At 36.9% G+C, this 20,157-nt stretch overlaps 1 protein-coding gene across 1 annotated transcript; it reads left to right on the forward strand.

Moving 5' to 3' along the window:
- Positions 1–3,144: 3,144 nt before the first annotated feature.
- On the forward strand, positions 3,145–19,932 carry LOC142357280 (uncharacterized; the record flags this gene model as incomplete). Its single annotated transcript, XM_075408932.1, has 4 exons — positions 3,145–3,262; positions 8,439–10,471; positions 16,818–17,388; positions 19,607–19,932. Coding segments are annotated over exons 2-4 (2,898 nt in total), but the record flags the coding sequence as incomplete, so codon positions are not given.
- Between the last annotated feature and the right edge of the window lie 225 nt (positions 19,933–20,157).

Consider the following 20,157-nt stretch of genomic DNA (forward strand, 5'->3'; position numbering starts at 1 on the left):
TATTAGACATCACGATTTTATTATTTCCAAATACCAGCAAAACTACCACAGCACACGGTTATCTATTATATGCACACTCCAAACAAATCAAATCCACGCAAAACAAACCCAACGCAAAAGAAACCAGACACAGCACACTGTAGACAGTCTGTAAAACAAACCACCCAAGGAGCAAAGAAGGTCGTCGAGCACACTGTGCCCGACAAAAACAGAAGTGGAGCGCTGAACGCTATGCGCTCAACGCGGAGGGAGGCAAAGGACACACGGGAAGTCGAGCGAGCAACGCGCGACGAAACGGAGACGTTACGGACGGAAAGTTGAGCGAGCAACGCGCGACGCGACGAAAACGGGACAGACGAGAAGTCGAGCGAGCAATGCGCGACAGAACGGAAACGGGACGTGCGGGAAAACGAACGAAACGGGACGGTGGGAAGGAACGGGAGGGAAATGAGTTCGGAAAGAACTATGTTAGCAGACCATAGCAAAAACTCAAGCAGACAACCTAGCCGTAACTCCAGAACAAACTTAAGTCACACCCTAGGTAGAAGGAGAGAAGCTACTGCAAGACAATCTAATATAGTTCATAATGGGTCTATAACGACAAATTTAACGACAAACTATTTTACGGCAATGCAGTAGTACACTAAAAGGATGAAAAGGTCGAGAAATTTACTAGCCGTAACTCCAGAATAAACCTAAGTCACATCCTAGCAAATTCCAAACCGTAACAAACAATCAGCATACTAACGTTATTAAACAAACTACAGCAAAATTGAATAAACTACAATAGTGTGTTTGTAGACTAAGATAGTTGGAAAAGTCGCGAAACAATCCAGCCGTAACTCGAGAATAAACTTAAGTCACACCCTAGAAGGCAACAGGACCAAACCAACTAGCAATCGTACAGGTACACACAAACATAAAGCAGCACAATCAATATACTACAACAGAAAGGCTAGTAAATTAGTAGAGTTGAAAAGTCAAAGGACAACCCAGCCGTAACTCGAGAATAAACTTAAGTCACACCCTAGAAAGCTATAAGACCTAAACAACAAACCAGCATACTAGCATACTCAACATACTACAGCAAAAACAACAACATACTTCATCACATATGACATACTACATTGAAATCCTGAAAAGTAGCAGAATAAAACGAAAAGCGAAAACTTGGGAGAGCGACGTTCTTGAAAAAAACGGAACACGGAAAATTGAAAAGATAAAGGACGAAAAGGACGCGGACGAAACAGCACAAAAACGCAGCGACGAGAAAAAAAAATAGAGGATGTCGATAATTTTTTTTGTAGGCCGGAGGTTGTGAAAGTTTTCACAACTTGTTTTGTGTATTGAGTTTCACTCAATTTAGGAACCTTCTTTTTGAGAAAATGATTTTTGCTTTTGTCCAATTTTTTCAAGTTTCGGTCAATTTTTTGCAAATTCTTGATTACGGAACGGTAATCCAGTAAACTTGACGGTTTTATGCTCGAAAATACGGTTTATCAATATTCGGTATTGATTTTCAAAAATATTACGAATTGCCTTAAAACTGACCAAAAATTTTCAAAATTGAACAATTTAGCATTATTTTCTCTCAATTTTCTCTATATCGGAGATTATTCTTTGATATACGAACCGACTATATCAATTTTTTCAAATTTTTGGTAAATCTACCAAAAATTTTCAAAATCGATGTTTTTTCTTCCCAAAATTTAGGATTGCGGTGGGCCCTTACCTATTTTTTTTTACAAAGAGTAGTTAAATTTTATTACCCCATGCGATATCCAAAAATAGTTCATGGGGTGGTTTTCTTGCCGTCTAACATAATCATTAAATACTACACTTCGAAACATTTAAAGTTTTGGTTCAGTCTTACAGTTCCTGTTGAAGTTTCTGTTAGGTAGCTCACATCGTTATCTGGGATCCAATTTTCCGGTTTCTTTTTCCAAAGTATTTGCATCGTAACAAATTGGAAGACATCAGGTTCTTTTTGAAAGCATCTGGCTTGTAGATGGGCAGGGTCGCGATGTTTTGCGCTTGTTGTTGCTGTTGTTGGAAATTCCATCTGGAAAAGGCACTGGTGAAACTCGTAGGCAATATCTACTTCTCATAGACTGCAACAGTTGGATATATTCGGAGTCCATGTAGTTCAGCACCCCCATCTCTCAGATTGTTTCACATTCACAGCCGGGAGCGGAACCATATAAACTCAGTAAAAACTGTAGTTCGGAAGATTTAAACTCCTTTTTCGGCATGTAGCAACGTATTATCGGCAACACGTATAAGCATTAGTAATGTCCAAAGCAACAAGTGAAAGCTTAGACGGCAAGGTTTTTTCGATGCTCTTTTACTGGTTTTTTGTCTGTTGTCATTGACGTCAAAATCAGTTCGTATTCAATCGGCAATTGTCTAGAAAACCTAAAAATATTGAGCCGAAAACCAGCTTAATCGATACATATCATGGTTATATTTACTTAAAATTAGGTTAAATGAACTTTTTCGGAACTTTCTACGTATTTTAGAACGTATTTAAATCTTATTTGGAACGATTTATATGCACATTTGAATACTCGATTCTGATTGGCTAATAATATCTCGCTTACTTATTTACTTCGTAACACAGTTTACTGATGTAGTTTTCAGGCAGAAATGATACAGTTTACAATTTTCTCTGAGTTACAATACTAGTAAGAAGTTCTCTTTTTTCATTATGAGTGTTCAACTTACGCGTCAGTTTAATTTCATTGATTGATTTCCAGAGCTAGAAAGTCACTTGATTACGCAAAATTAATTTTCTATCTGCAGTTTTTCTGTGAATTCTTAACATAGCCGGTAAATTTTCTTACCTAAAGTGCCTTCTAAGCAAATTAAAAAATAGAAAATTACAGCCGCAAAAAAGCAAAAATAATAACGAAGAAAGTACAGCTAACCCGCAAAAACAATTCTGTTTTTGGCCTTTCTTGGTTTTAAATTACCTTTAAGTGCTAATTGTCATCAGTTTATTAGCAGATAGATAATTATAAAATAGCAAAATTGTGAAAAAGTCCGATGATTCTTTGAGCTTTGTGCTTCATTTTTCAGATTTAATTTTTTGGAGAGAAAAATCAATTGTATTATACAATTTTCATAGCATTTATAAGACATTTGGTTCTCGTCTAATCCACAACCAGTTAAAACTTATAATCCTGATTAAAATTATTCCCAAGTTATATCATATCACAAGTTAATACTAATCGGTGTTGAGTCGGATTTGAAATCGCTTCAGGTATTTTTTCGAACATTCAAGATTCAATTATTTCATTTTGTTTCATTTTTCTAAAAAACTTTATTGACTTTGTTTGATTCCTTTCCGCTTTCACAAAAAATGCTCTATATGTTCTGAAAACATCGGGAAAAAATTTTCAGCTTGTAATAGAAGTGATTTATTTGTTCAAAAAGTAAAAGCCGATCTTCTGGTACCAATTCGAAAAAACACCTAATTGTTAAACAATGGTCTGTAGCACTATAAAATTGTCTAAAATAACGAAGCTCTAATTTATGATTCTATGTGTTTTCATTCACAAAAATCGTTTGCTCTTGGCAAAACACTTTGTGAAGTTTTTTTGTTTCAGAACTGAAAACATAATTTGAAGCTAGCTCAACAATTTAGATAAAATTAGTCTGAAAATTTGAAATTTCGATAGCATAACATTTTAACCACAATTTCAACATAAAACAAATAACACAGCCAGTTTAATTTGGATTACGATTGAAACTAAAAGCAAAAACGTGAAAATGAAACATTTTTTCTTCTCTCTAAGTTGACGGGATCCTACCTCATGATCTGAACACTAAAATGTTTTGATTGAAAGGTTAAAATGTTTTTAATCTTATTATTTACTTCAATGTAAGACAAATTTAATATAGCGCAATTCTGCTCGAACTAAGCCCGGGTGAAATGCGGTGAAAAGGGTGAATGCTGAACAATGCGGTGAAATGCGGTGAAATTTTTGTAAACAATGCGGTGAAATTCGGTGAAAATAAATAATTTTTACAGCGTATTTCCTGCATCTTTTTGCGGTGAAAGCGGTGAATTGCAGTGAATTATTTATTTTCACCGTATTCAGCGGAATTGTTATAAAAAAGAAACTTCCGTATACGGGGTCGAACCTCTCACCTCCTGCATGACTACAACTTCACACTTTCTCCACACTTTCTTATTTACATTTTCTTACAACTTCACACAATTTCACACTTTCTTATTCCACTGCGCCAACTGTCACTTAATTCTTTAATATTTCTTCTGAATTTAAATCAAATTGAATAAATGTTGGAAAACAAATGCTGTGAATTTTTGTAAAAAGTGCGTTAAAATTGGCGGTGAATTTTTGTAAGAATTGCGGCGAAATGTGGTCAATTATTTTTATTCACCGCCTTCGCCGCATTCACCACATTTCTTACAAAAATTTACCCAAAAACCCTGGAGTAGAGAAACGTGTGCTATCTGATATTTCAGTTCATTTTGTTCAGCTAACTGCCGGCAGTATTAATCAACTCTAAATCATTATTAAAAAACTCCAAATTATGTAAGATATAGTAATTATGCTCTCAATGTGGAGAATCATCACAAAAATAGACAGACTGAGGCTCTTAAAGTTAAACAAAAATTAAAAGGTATTTACAATAGAATTTCTTTGTGTAAAGAAGAAAATTGTAACTAGATGGCAGAAACATCTGAACATTATCTTATGCGACAAACCTAAAACGCTGAAACTAAAACCCGTGCTATAAAAGTGGATCTTCAATTAAAAAGAACGTAATCGTAAATTTGAGGCAAAATTTAACGACAGGACAAAGTCTGAGTACAACAGGAAAGTTTCAAAGCACTGCTTATTTAGGTTAACTTTGACTAAATGACACTTCCAGCCTTAGCTTAGTTCCCGGACCCGAGTGTCAGAGACTTTCATTACTGAATCAGTATTTTCCAATAGTAAATCGACGATTCAGTACTGAATCAGAGTGACCTAAGGGTACTTTGTTAGCCAAGTATGTTCAGTATAAATCCAGAAAGCATTTTTTTTCTGAAAGTACAATGAATGAACCCCGCATAACTTAGTCGAAAAATAGCCTAGGACATCGGACAGTCAGAATTGAAGCAGAACGTAAGAACTTTTGAGGTAACTATCTATTTTGAGAGAGATCAACTACAGAAAACACTACAAAATTGGAAAAGTGGAAGTCCTAGACGGAACTGGAGTTGCTAGCCAAAATAGCAATCTGGAACTCCTTGCTCCGATCCTCACAAAAGTGGCCTTTCAATCGGAACCAACTGAAGAGAAACCCATCTTAGATCAGACACTCGCGTACGAACGGGACAGCAAAACAAGAAACGTGAAACTAAGAATGACTGGCAACTTAGATGCCGACGGAAATTCGAGATGGACCTTAAATACGGAGGAGAAAAGTGGAAAATAGCAGATAAAGTCGAATTGTTTGTTGATCCTGAGAATTGATACAGAAAGACACAAACAGTTATATCAATGAGAGCCACATCAGATAATGGAACTTATTGATGTATGCGATTTATGAGATTTTTCGACAAAACCTTTTCTGAACAACGCTATATGTCATTCTATAGAATTAAAATGCTTCATAAAAATGAAAAGGCAAAGGTAGAGTCAAATCTAGGGAGCGATGACGGAAATCGCAGAAAACTGCCTGTTAGATTATTTGGACAGAACGAGTTGATCAGAGAAAAATTGATTTTTATTTGAACAACATGGACGCCCAGCATGAACTTTTTAAGGAAACAGCACATCAAGAAGGCGCACATAAATTTGCAACGACTTCGGACTCAATCAATAGCGCCCCGGGTATTTTCACAAAAGCACCCCAAAGCTTTCAAAGTCACTTACTACAGAGATGGTGTAAGCAATGAATGAGCAATCATCATGTCATATGTCAACACAAAACAGAGGCAAAACAAGCCGTTTAGCAAGTTTTTAGCCATGTAGCAAAAATTATTCATAAGAGATGCCAAAAATGTGGACTTGCGTTTGACAAGAATGAGAATTCTTGTTGTCCAGGACTCGGCGACGCGTGCAGAAAAAGCAATCCAAAAAATTTGTTCGCAAGGGTTTGGAGATCGGGTTGAAGACCTTGGAAACAGTCTACGCAACGTATATCCAAAATAGTAGACGACGTACTCTATAATCAACGAACGACGCAATGTTTGTAAATTCACAGTTTCATGAACGATATAATTGCCTCAAGTCATCATCAGACTACTATCCAATTGTACATGTACAATCTGGGACACAATTTGAGCGGAAAAACTAAAATAACTATTAGTAATAGTAGTGCAGTGGCGGACACAGGTAGACCAACAACAATTATATATAACTCACCGACAATTGGCATCATAATAAAAGGCAAACTGCTAAAGGGAAGGACACGGTGGAACTGAAAACATTCTCAAACGAACTCGATAACAATTTCAAGCTCGATAAATTGTCCCGTTGAGTAAAACGAGTGGAAATAAGGTCTTGGAAAAATCTAGCGGTACCTGAGGATCAATCAGACTGCGCTTAGTTCAGAAAACAAAAATACTAGTCAAATATATTATCACGACTTGGGGAAGCAGGAGAACACAATATCAGATACAAATACAGAAACAGATTCAGCGCAAGTCACAAAAGTGAAGACGACTTCCTATAGAGCTCCAAAAAATGCGTAAATTCAAACTTATCAAAATTAATTTCCGAAGTTTACAATGAAAAACTGACTGTTGTTCTGATGAGTATTTTAATTCATCAAATTCAATAAAGATAAGAAAGATAAGTCCATCAAATTAACACTTGATTCATTCGTATTGAATAAAACTATTCACAAAAATAAATACTAAGTCCAAATACCGATTACTTACGTGTTAATTGATAACATTGGGTGTGCAATTAGCAAATCAAATGAGGGTCAGGCGTATCTCAGTACAATTGATTTGAAGTACACCCGGGCCGAGTTGTCAGCGCTAAAAAAGCATAATTATGTAAGATTGGCATTGAATGCGTTGAATTTATGTAAGATCTACGCTTGAGCGTAGATCTTACATAAATTCAACGCATTCAACGCGAATCTTACCTAATTTGCTTTGAATTTTGAGGTAGATCTTACATATTTAGCGTTGAATATTAGCGTAAATCTTACATATTTAGTGATGAGTTTAGCGTAGATCCTACATAAATTCATCACATTCAACCCCAATCTTACCTAATTTTCGTTGAATTTTGGCGTAAATTTTATATATTTAGCGTTGAATATTAGCGTAGATCTTATATTTATTGCGTTGAATTTAGCGAAGATCTCACAAAAATTCAATGCATTCAACGCCGATCTTACCTAATTTGCGTTGAATTTTGGCTTAGATCTTACATATTTAGCGTTGAAATTTAGCGTAGATCTTACATTTATTGCGTTGAATTTAGCGTAGATCATACATAAATTCTACGCATTCAACGCCAATCTTACCTAATTTGCGTTGAATTTTGGCTTAGATCTTACATATTTAGCGTTGAAATTTAGCGTAAATCTTACATTTTTGCGTTGATTTTAGCGTAGGTCTCACAAAAATTCAACGCATTCAACGCCGATCTTACATATTTTCCGTTGAATTTTGGCGTAGATCTTACCTATTTAGCGTTGAAATTTAGCGTTGATCTTACATTTTTGCGTTGATTTTAGCGTATATCTTTCATATATTCAACGCACTCAATGCCAGTCTTAATATTTTTTGTTGAGTTGTGGCGTAGATTTTTCATATTTAGCGTTGATTTTTAGCTTAGATCTTACATGAATTCAACAAATTCAATGTCAATCTTACATTTTTTGCGTTGAGTTGATGGAAGGTTGATCTACGCCATACGGAAGGTTTGGCGTAGATCATACATTTTTAGCTTTGGATTTAGCGTAGATCTTGCATGAATTCAACCAAACAGACCCAAATTGAGGTATGGACCAGCGCCCCTACCGTTCATTTTTGCTAATTTGTAGTATAAGGTGTTGAAGACAGTGAATAATTACAAATTTAATCGTTTATGTGTAAACTCATCCGTCACTTGTAGGTTCTTTTTACATGTATTAAGATAATTTTTGAGGAAATAAAGAAGTAAATTGGTCCAAATGATCCACTTTACAGTTCTTAGTCATATTTTTTTGAAACCTGTCCTTTCTGTGCTCTGATTTTCATTACCATCACGAAATATCTATGAAAAATTTAAATTGAGCACTAAAGAACGAATTAGCTTCTATCAATTTTTAAAGTAACCAGGGACAATGTTGAACTCGATAAGTGCAATTTTCTGTACAGCTATTTAAAATATTTTCTGTCTGCATTAGAAACTTCGATTTGATATTTCTGAAGTCTGATTCAAATAGTGTCAACACTTTTAAGAAGAGATTCGTTTCAGGCGTAAGCGATATCTCCAAAAACTGGTCGGCGATGGATTTGGAAGAAAGAGTTGAAAACGAACTTGTTCTGCTTCCCCAACCACCGAGAGTTCTTCAATTCCAGATCCCTTCAATTAACTTTATATACGGCCATGGCAAGACAATACAACTCTTAGTCCGACTGAATTTGAGAGGATTTGTTATTCTTAAACACACATCCGCTGCCAGCCGTGAAAATTTGCCTGTCGCAGAGTCGGCGAAGTTGTCCCACGGCTGTATCTATATTCCCTCGGCCAACTTCAATAGATTACTGATTTTTAAAAATATCAGCAATATATCAGGCGATGAGGCAAGAACTCAAATCGCGTATTCATGCATAGATCACCTGCACATCCTAAATGATACAATTAGGAAAATTTTGGAGGCTGATGTCCAATTGATTGGGGAAAAATTAAATGTGCTCGTCATTTTTTCAATGACGGCCAAAATTAAAAAAGATTATTGCATTGAAAAACTGGAGAACGATATTAATAATTATTTGAAAGTGTCCCCAACTAATTTTCCAAAAGCAAATTTCCCTAACTTGAGCTTAAAATTTCTGTTTATCGACGAAAACTCCATTGAAAAGACCGTTCTGTCGTCAATAAAAGAATCCTGCCGAAGGTCAATTTTGATGAAGAAGCTGGTGTTGTTTTTCAGCAATCAGTTGAACCAGGAGCAATTCTATCATATTAGTAAACAATCGTTCAGAATTTTGAATCGTGATCTTTCATCAGCTGAACAAATCAATAGTTTGTCAGAATTAATTGACTTTTACTTTCCCACCAGAAGGCAAAATTTGGTGTCCATACCACATTTTAACAATCTGGGCGACAACATGCTGTATGAACACACTGCAGAGGGTGAACCCAAAGAATTCTGCACGTATGCGTCCTATTTTGGAGAAGTACGACTTTTCTCTGAAAAGTTGCTGAAAAATCTGGAAGACCCTTGCGGTATCTTGATAAAAGGGGTTTCAAGCGAACATTTGAAGACTATTTTGAGCTGTGAAGTTTTTCAACCGCAGCAATTTGAAATTGATTGGCTCTATTTAGGTTCTCGGCGCATCGTTGCTTTCGAAGTAGGAATGGCTGAAAATAAAGCAAACCCAAGAAGCGCAATTCGCAACAAAATTACTCAATGTCTCACAAAAATTATTCCACAAATGCATTTGATCTTGTATTCAATTTATATTTCATATACACAAAATTCCGGCACAAATTTGGCAAACTTTTGGAACACTGTTCAAGATATATTATCTTTCGTTATTTTCATTCCAGGACTGCAGTTTGAATTGTTTCGACAACAAGTTATCGAAATCAAGTACGCTTTCGACACTTTCATTAATTGCAATAACTTGTCAAAGAAAAACAGCCAGGATAAAAATTTTCTTTACATAATTCACCAAAACCAGCAGCAGTTGATAAATCACTTATTATTCTTGGTTGAAAGTGGTGACAAAACTAATTCTCTAAAACTAGTTAGAATAAACTGTAATTTTTCTGTCGTTGACTCTTACTGTTCCATTATTGATTTATTTAGAAAATGTGATTTTGAAGAGAATTCGTTTCTCAATTACGCTTCAGCCTTGCTGACTATAAGTGCCCTAAACTCAACAGGTCAGCAAAGCAACAAGAAAGTTTTAGACGTGGATGAGCGATACTTGAATTCACTGTCGCGAACTAAATTCTCGAACACCGATTCGAACATTGTGTTGAGTCCGCAGCAACACCAATTGCTGTCAGAAGAATCTAAAACCCATTTGATAATCACAGGTCAGCCCGGAACTGGAAAAACAACACTTCTCATGGCAAAATGTCAACAACTGGCGCAACACAATGACGTACACGAAATACTGTTTCTTTACGGCGGCGAAAAACGGCTGTTTAAAAAATATTTAGACAGAATTTTGCAACATAATTGCAGTATTGAGCTCAAAAATAAATTTAGAGCGAATGAGATCACGAAATCAGAGGCAAATTTGGAGTCGATACTCAGCGGCCAAACGGACAAAGTAATCAGCTTACATATTCAGTCAGTTATACAGGCTTGCATCAAATAGGAACGCTGGCTGAGGACCACAACTTAAGACCACCCCTAACCAGACTATGAGTTGTGGACCTCAGCTTAGTAACCCGGGTCAAGGTTTCGTCGAAACAAAATGTAAGAATTGCAGTGAATAGCGGTGGTGAAGAAAAACATATTTTTCATCGCAAAGCGCCCGCATCTTTCAGCGATGAATGCGGTGAAAGCTGTAAATTTTTTGTAAGATTTGCGGTTTTTAGCGATGAGAAAAAAAATTTCACCGTTAAAAACCGCTAATCCTACTGACAAGAAATTTCCGTACACGTGTTAGAACCTCTCACCTGTATGTCAACCACTGTGCCATCTGTCATTTACTTCTATGATATTTTTTTTGAGTTTAAATCAGATTCCATAAACCTTAGGGAAAAGATTTGAATTTTTGTGAATATGGCAATTTTACAGTGATTTATACCTGCGAATGTACATAAGATGTGCGATTTTTAGGGAAGAGAATTTGTTTTTCTCACCACTTTTTTGGATGAAAATATAAGTTTTTCTAAAGAAACTACACTACAAATTCTTGATGTTTCAGACTTCCCATACATAGGAGAAGTCTGACTATGAGTTTGAAATGTTTTGAATAACTCCTTGTTCCATTTAAAATCCATTTTTTTGAAAAATATTTTGGTCTATATGCAACTAAAAACAGTTGCGAATCTAACTTTTTTCTTGTGAAGCTATTCCAAAATTTCAGCTCAAATCTTACACAGTATTATTTTAAGAAGTTGAGTTGATAAAAAAATGCGCTCAGCGGTGAAACTTGCTGAGAAATAGTGCAAAAACTTAGCGCTGAAATTTTGCAGTGTTTGCAGTATCTGGCGGTGAATTTGTTTCACCGCTCTCAACGCATTCACCGCTATCCTTACATCTTTTTTGCAATACTTTTTGCACTGAAAATATTTGATAAAATTAGCGATGAAATTTTGTAAAGTTTGCAATTCTTTGCGGTGAATTCGTCTTTTTCACAGTAATTGCCGCAGTCAACGCTAAAAATTGCAGTTTTTAAATTTTTTACAACATTCACATCAATTCTTACACTTTCTAGCAATTTTTAGCGGTGACAACTTCACCCGGAATGTAATTTTTAGGAATTATGTTCATTTCCTGTTCTTGTTTTGCACCCGCGGTCTGTAGAGAATTTTTTAACGGATCATCCAGAAAATGTATCCGACGGCGTTTATCATCGAACATATTGTTTCCTTTTTCTATTCATATCTTTTTCATATCTTTTTTTATTCCCTTTACAAAGTTTTACAAAATGCGTGTGTTTGTTCGTTCAAAATAATAATGATAAATGCAACATTTGGAAGAAGTTGAATGAAATGAGACTGAGCTAAACCATGAATATTTACAATCACTGACAATTAAAATTAAGCTAGATAAAATTGAATAGACTTACGTGATTTTTGAATTGTTTTTGCATAAGCACAAAACCATTTCATAGCAAAAGTGCAACTTGCTCGAGTAAATTTACTTGAGTTTGTCCCACTTTTTCACAAACATTTTTTTCAGATTATGAAACGAGTATAAACATTTGTGACAGTAAATGAGTGCAGTTCAGAAATGCAAAGTTAGAAATCATTGTTCATTTTTTCCAAGATATCTGTTTTTGTTAAGATGTTCTAAAAACAATCGAATCTTACTCACAGGAGAAATTATGTAGGAGGATTTTCTATCATCTAGGAAGCTTGTAGCTCGAAATGAGAAGTTTACAACAGAGGGAAATGCTGAATATTGCTAATATGTTCCATTCAAAATTGTTTATTAGAGCAAAAACTGAACGAAACACTAAATGGAAAAAAATTATGATAAGAAAAGTTCGCCAAGATTGTCATTTTCCTGAAATTTGTTTCCTCTCTCGAAATTTAGCTCTAAGGAAAAATTCAGCTCTAGGGGGGAGGGGGAGAACCTTCGAGATCCCTTAGGCAGAGGGAGATCCCTGATCCCGTAGGGGAGGTCTTTCATGTTAAGAAAGTGGTAATTGCGCTACATGTATTTGCCTGGCCGGCTTATTGTTGGTATATATAACTCGCACTATTAGAGAGATATTCTAGTTTGTGGGAGAGAGGAGATCCTTCATGTCAAAAGAGTGCTATTTTCGCTCCTTGTCTTTATGTGGCTCGCTGATTGTCGGAATATACTTTGGTTGGATCAAGGTATGCAAGTGCAATGCATGTGGTGAGGGGAGGTTATCCTAGGAAATAAGATATTGATGATTAGGATTCGTTTTGTCAGAATAATTTTTGGTGAAAAGAATGGCCGAAAAGATCGCAACCAATAGTCTAGAAAAAATTCATAATAATTACCTGCAGATAAAGAATAATTATCCACAGTACGTTCAAAGGTTTCTAATTTGTGTAGCTGCTTGTCAATACCTTGATCCTGATGATGATTTGGAAGCAATATTGAAGCTCAGACGTATGGCGTTCTAATTAGAAGTGATAATTAGTCAATGGACAACTACTTCAAATCAATCAAAAAATTTCTACTTCATGCAATATTCCACAACGCATCGGATTATATAGCACAGTACTGTCATGAAGGCCTTGGATACTCCTATGTGTTACATTGTCCAATTACGAACGAGTATTTGGGTCATATCACGGGATCGGATTTTTGTTTTTCTGTGAAGACTTTCGAAAACAATTTATTCACTTGACTAGAATGATGAAACAAGAAATAGTGATTTTAGACTTTTGAAAGTTTTCGTTACAAGAAAATTGGTTTTAAATTAAAAGAGTTTTTGCTTTGTTTAAAAAATTAATTGGACGTAATTCTTTTTCTACCACCAGTTTCGTACAACTCACTTTCCGCTAATAACAGAAGATCTCATAAGTGGACAATCACATTTTTACATGGTTTGCCTTGGAACAGCGGCACTTATTCCGACTGGTTTCTATCATAAAGTTTTGTCACAATTAAAATTCAGTTTGCGTTAGAGAAACTTTATGCCAAAGGGATAGAGAAAACAGAATCGATTCAAACCCTCTTGCAGAAAGAGTTAATAGATTTGGAAACTCGTCGTTGTCCAAATTTGAGGATACTAAACCGCCAACTGATAATGTTACTTGCAGTCTGCACTCTTTCTGCCTACCAGATTAGCAAAATAGGAAGCGTTGTGCTAAAAGCAAAAAACGGTTGCTTTTCTATTGGATCTCCCTGCAATCCAATGAGTCGACGAGTGGATAAGGCAGCTCCTTCAGTTCTTTGGTGAATTTACCTCCAATTTTGACAGTATGCTGTTAAATAACGAATGATAGTCACTTGACATTGACTTTATTAAAAGAAGAGAAAGTAGAATCAAGGGTCAAAAAATTCTGCGAAAACAACTCGTTCTCTACAACACTAAGCAAATTACTATGCTGAAGAAAAGTCTTTCGTTACTTGAATATTTCCAAATGTACAGTGTCGTTACAACAGAAAATAAGAAAACTGAAACTAACCCCGTTTACTTACGCCCATGCGGCAAGCACCAGTTCAGGTACCATTGGACGATGAGAATTTCCCTGATGAAATTAAAATGTTGGTCTGTGAAGTCAACGCAGAGACTATTGTCTACTATCGAACTGGTTACGGCATGCAGCAAGCAGGCAAACTATTTACTGACTCACTGAAAACACGACAAAGGATCTAGAAATACTACCTATGAATTCTATTGGATTGAAAGAGAGAGATTAACAAAAAGATAGCCAAACTGAAAAAACGAGTTTTAAATCGTTTTTGCAATAATTTTCTGTCAATTGGTTTTTAAGAAAACCAGAAAAACTCCGGTAATTGAGAGTGTTTGAATGCTATAGTTTTTAATTAGGAAAATCAAGAGAGGCGTTCATGGAAATTCTTTAATTCTCAACTCCCACGTTCCGAAGTTTTTCATTTTACTCAAATTTTAAATTTTTTTTTATTGTAGTGTCTTTAACCATTTTTTTCCAAACCTGGTTGTGAAGAATAAACACTGTAGTTTCTATTGCCTTTGTAAACACTCGGCTACGCTGTCCCATATCCAATGCTATGAATAAAAATATATCCACTAGCCATATGTTTTTATGACTGTTTGTGGTCCGTCGTGTTGTGGAAAAATGGAATATATACTTCAAATGTTATTGAGAAACAATTCTTACCCAAACTTTAGCGCTAATTACTACATCTATCAACACGATCAACCAAAGTTCAGCACTATCGATTTCAAAGTGAACATTTTTTTTACTTTTTTTTTACATTTAACATTTTTTTAAACATTTTTATACAGCTGGAAACTCTCTGCTTGTGCTTGTTCTTGTTATTGAGCATGTGTTTGTGCTTGTAAAGAAGTTTTCAATGAAAGCGAATTTCAAAACTTGCAATTCTGTACGCCATAGAAACATTGGTGTGATTTATGTTAAGCATTTCAACAGAGTGAATTGTCGCGAACAATTGATCTGAACACAACCCATGTCTTTTTGTTCAAATCACCTAGAGACAAACAGCAGATCACCTATGTTGTAAAACATGTGACCAAAATAAATTTATGAAGGAAAGCTATGAACGTGCAACAAAACAACCCTTTGGACACTTTCTCGTTGACTTATATCTCAAAACTTCAGCCTCCTTTCATTATTTTTCAAACATTGTACAACCAGGTTGAACATTTTTGTCTACTTTCCTCCAAAGCGGTTAGCACTTAAAAAGATGAGAGAGAAGAAATTATGTAAATGCTCAAGCTGACCGAGAGCAAATGATAAAGCAAATGCTCGAGCTGCCCTAGAGCATTTTCAGAAAGTTCCTCAAACAAGCACTAAATGATTTTATAAACTTTCTTTGTGAGTGTTTGCTCAATGTGGAAAATGTTAATGTTCCAGTGAACAAGCAGTTTAAAAAAATCAACTGAATTGATTTCAAAAACCATTATCAAAGGAAACAAGTTTGGAGAAAAAAGGAAACTTTTTAACCAAAAACAGGAACTCATTCGAGCGTTGGGATTGTTGTGCTATATGTACTTAAAGCCCGAATAAAGCATGCAGAAGAGTTTTATTTGATTCTCAAATTGTTGTTCACCTCAAAAAACCAAGGATGAAATATTCAATAATCCAATGTATCAGCATAAAGCAACTTATTTAGCACTCACACAAAGAACTAATCCAAATTTTGAACGAAACATTGAGAAAAAAGAGTACAAGATGCAGACAGAGTAGCGGTGATGCAACAAGTGATCCAGAAGACGTAAAAACCGAATTGTTTTTCAGTGATGACAGTGAATTATAGCCAATAGTGAAAAAACGGAAAGATTCAGCTTGCGACTTAATAACGTTAGACCTGGAATTAGTGGAAGAAAACAAAACAAAAAGAGCTGCAATTATCCTAAATGAAATTTTCAATTCAAATAATGTGTCTTTTAGTGATGAAACTAACATTCTCCTGGTTCACGATGAGATCTCAAGGAGTAGAGATAGCAAGCATTTTGTACAATTTACAACAACCTACAAAAAATTGACCTGCCCAGTGAATTTGAAATATCAGCCGACTCACGCAAAGAAAGTTCTGGATCAATTTTACAGTGAAGATGAAAACGAAACCGTGTCAAAACAACGGAAGCAAAACCGAAAAAAACAGCAGGAACAGAAAGAAGGAAGACGATCTGACCCAAAAGAAGAAAACGCAAAGCCAAATTCGATGCAAGTAGAGAGAAGACACCGCAAGAGACGCTTAGGAAAGACTGGGATTTCTACTGACGATTTGTGAAAACAGTTCTTATTAAGCAATGACAAGCTTCCATTTAAACGTCATCTGTAAGCGTAAAGAGATTTCAAAGTTTGCTTAATTGATCAATGAAGGAAATTATAATATATCTGAAAACGAAACCATCTTTTACCAAATACCGTTCACGTCGCCTCAGGTTTCCAAAGCTCAAAGTTGCTGTTAACGACATAAATAGATCTGATCCGTAGATCTATCATATGTTGATAAGCTTGGGAAATAGAACCATGGTGTAAAATATCTGCTTGTGGCTGTTGACTGTTTGTCAAGTTATTTCAGGGTTGAGCCACTGAAAACGAAATATGCAGCAGAGACAGTACAGGCCGTCAAAAATATGACCAAGCATAAACAATCTGAAAAATTTGGGTTGAAATATTTCTATCTGAAATTTTTCTTAGCGCACCAAAGCTAGCTAAAGTCTGGAGAATGGGTGATTGCGTGGGTATTTTGATGAGCAAAAGGGGTCGAGATGGATTTTTTTAAAGGTCATTTTGAACAATGACCTCAGCCTGGGTCGTGATAAATATGTAAACTGATTTGCGCAGAAGCAGAAACGAGTTATAATGGTGGACGAAGTTGAACCGTCTTTGGTGTTACAGGGTAGAAATACATTCTTGTTAAACTGTCTCGCCGATTTTGACTATTGCTGGGTTTCTCTCACTGAATACGGAACATTTTGTGGAGAAATAGCCACTATTCCAGAAATATTCCTCCACGAGGACTTAAATATCCTGTTTCGCAGTTCCAGTCATTTAAGCACAGTCACGAGCAGACGTATACAAGAAAAAGTAAACAAACTTCCTTTTCCATCGAAACCTGTTCGCTTTCCCGGATGTTTTACCGCTAATCAACGGGAGATTGCAGTGAGATATGTTGACAGCATGGAAGAGGTGGCAGATATTCCTCAAACTGGATTCCTGGAAGATAATTTCACTGACAGACTGATTGTGATATTAGCCGAGTGTCTCTATCACCTCAACACTGACCAGTTGGAGAATAAGTGGAACGCTACTGAAGTTGTACATTGTGCAAAATCGAGTATTAAGAATAGGATTTCTGGCTCAGAATTTCAATCTGTTTTGTTCATTATCAGCATCGAAGACATCTACAGTGCAGGTAACCGACCTCACATCAGAGCTTCATTGAATCTTGAGTTTTATTGCATAGTGTAAATGAGGGCTGATCAACCCGGGCCGAGGAATTTGGCCAAAATTATGTAAGATCAGCGGCAACTAGCGTTGACAATTCGGAAAATTCACCGCAATTTTCTTACATAATTTTGCGTTGAATGCGTTGATTTTGAAGACAAAAGTTCAACGCAACATTATGTAAGATTAGCGTTGAATGCGTTGAATTTATGTAAGATCAACGCTAAATTCAACGCTAAATATGTAATATCTACGCCACAATTCAACGCAAAATTATGTAAGATTAGCGTTGAATGCATTGAAATTTTGTAAGATCTACGCTTGAGCGTAGATCTTACATAAATTCAACGCATTCAACGCCAATCTTACATAATTTTGCGTTTTTTAGCGTTGACACCCGGGAACATAAAAAAAGGTTGGCAATCGGCCTGAATGGTTAACTCAAAATATATAAGAAAATAAGGTGAAAATAAGGTCTCTTTAGAAATTTCCCCTCATAATTCTTACTTCTTTTTGGGGAGTAACGGGGAGAAAACGACGCAAGAGTGGGGGGGGGGTATTGCACAGAAAACGATACGAGAGTGAGGATTTCAACCCCCCTCCCCGGATTATTCAGCTGGTACACCTCCCCCCCATTACCCACCACTATTACATGTTTTTCTCATGTGTATATGTTTATATACACAGATTCAGATAGACACATACACGCACACACATATATTATATATATATATATATATATATATATATATATATATATAAGTATATAAGTCCCCACTCTTACACACACACACACACACACACACACACACACACACACACACACACATATATATATATATATATATATATATATATATATATATATATATATATATATATATATATATATATATATATGTATGTACCCGGACCTTGCTCACAGTGAGTTTCAGCGCTGTATCATTGACTCTCAATTGTAACCATTACTGAACCAGTCAAATAGAAGTGTAAATACTTCTGCCAGTCTGCCCAGAGTCGATAAAGAAACATCCCAGTCTGTCTTTTTTCTTCGCAGCCTAATTTACATTATTGGTGAACACTGCACAGAACGTTTCACATCATCAGACTGTACATACAACGAACATAGCAAATTTGGAAAATTTCGAATAACTGGTGTCATGCATAAAATTTTTAAGATGGCGATACCCTGAACAGCCATTCTAGCTCTAACTAAACCATATTGGTGCGTTCAACTAAACCATATTGGTGCGTTCATCTAAACCATATATTGGTGCATCGGCGGAGGTCGGTGGCGGAGGTCGGAGGAGGAGGTCGGAGATCGGTAGTGGAGGTCGGTAGCGGAGGTCGGAGGCGGAGGTCGGAGGTCGGTGGCGGAGGTCGGAGGCGGAGGTCGGAGATCGGTAGTGGAGGTCGGTAGCGGAGGTCCGAGGCGGAGGTCGGAGGTCGGTAGCGGAGGTCGGAGGCGGAGGTCGGAGGTCGGAGGTCGGTAGCGGAGGTCGGAGGCGGAGCTCGGAGGTCGGTAGCGGAGGTCGGAGGCGGAGGTCGGAGGTCGGTAGCGGAGGTCGGAGGTCGGAGGTCGGTAGTGGAGGTCGGAGGCGCAGGTCGGTAGCGGAGGTCGGAGGCGGAGGTCGGTAGCGGAGGGCGGAGGTCGGCGAAGGTCGGTGATGTAAAAATGGTCTCTGTGTGCTCTGGTAATACCAAAAAACGTTTGGCGGTAGCGGAGGTCGGTGGAGTTCGGTAGCGGAGGTCGGTGGAGGTCGGTAGCGGAGGTCGGTAGCGGAGGTCGGTAGCGGAGGTCGATAGCGGAGGTCGGAGGCGGAGGTCGGTAGCGGAGGTCGGAGGCGGAGGTCGGAGGTCGTTGTGCGAGTCAGAATTAGTTGTGTAGAAGTAGAAGGTAGAAGTAGTAGTGCAAGCATCGGGCTTCGCCCGTGGGGTGTCAATCCCAGTGTTCATCAGTGTGTTTCCGTTTATCTTTTCCAGTGTCTGAATAGTAGACTCAATGGTAGACTCATATGTTGTGTATTTCAGATTTGATTGTTGCTTTTTGTTTGATCCCTTTGTTTCCCTGAATTTGTTCTCCGTGAAGTACCCAAGTGAAATGGCCAGTGATATTAAGTTTGATTTTTGTTTCCACGAAACTGTTATACATGCGTGTGAAGTCGATTTGTTGCTTGCGATTGTAGATACGAAGACGAAAGATTGTCACGGGACAGTAAATCTGATAATGGTAGTACCATCAGCATCAGAAAAGGTGATCAGGAAACGAAAGAGGGTGACCAGAAATAGGAACGTGAATGTACAGAAAGTGTTTTTATGTGACCACTGCGACTACGAGTCGAATGCGAAGTACATGATTGACCGCCACATGAGACGAATCCATGAAGAGAGCGCAGAGAAGCATAAGTGTAAGTTATGTAACTTCACTTCAATGTACAACTACAGCATCAAAAGGCACGTTGCTAGAACCCACCAGAATGTTGAAATGTCCTCGGAATCCAGTAGTATCACGGTCAGAACTCAAAGGACGGTTATTCAGGAAACATCAAGTAGTTGCAACAGCGAAAGGGACAATGTTGGAAGGTCGTTGGAGATAGGGTCTGTAAACAGTTTTTGGGCGATGTAGTTTGAGTTTGACTGTTACCTTGTTTTAGTTATTTGTTTATTTATACTTGTTTTGTACTTTCTCTACTTTGTGTATTACTTCGTCTATGTTACTTGGATTACTTCACAGTAG

The sequence above is a fragment of the Convolutriloba macropyga genome, unplaced genomic scaffold (assembly GCF_964194025.1).
Source record: "Convolutriloba macropyga unplaced genomic scaffold, txConMacr16.3 SCAFFOLD_3360, whole genome shotgun sequence".
Taxonomy (NCBI): Eukaryota; Metazoa; Xenacoelomorpha; order Acoela; family Convolutidae; genus Convolutriloba; species Convolutriloba macropyga.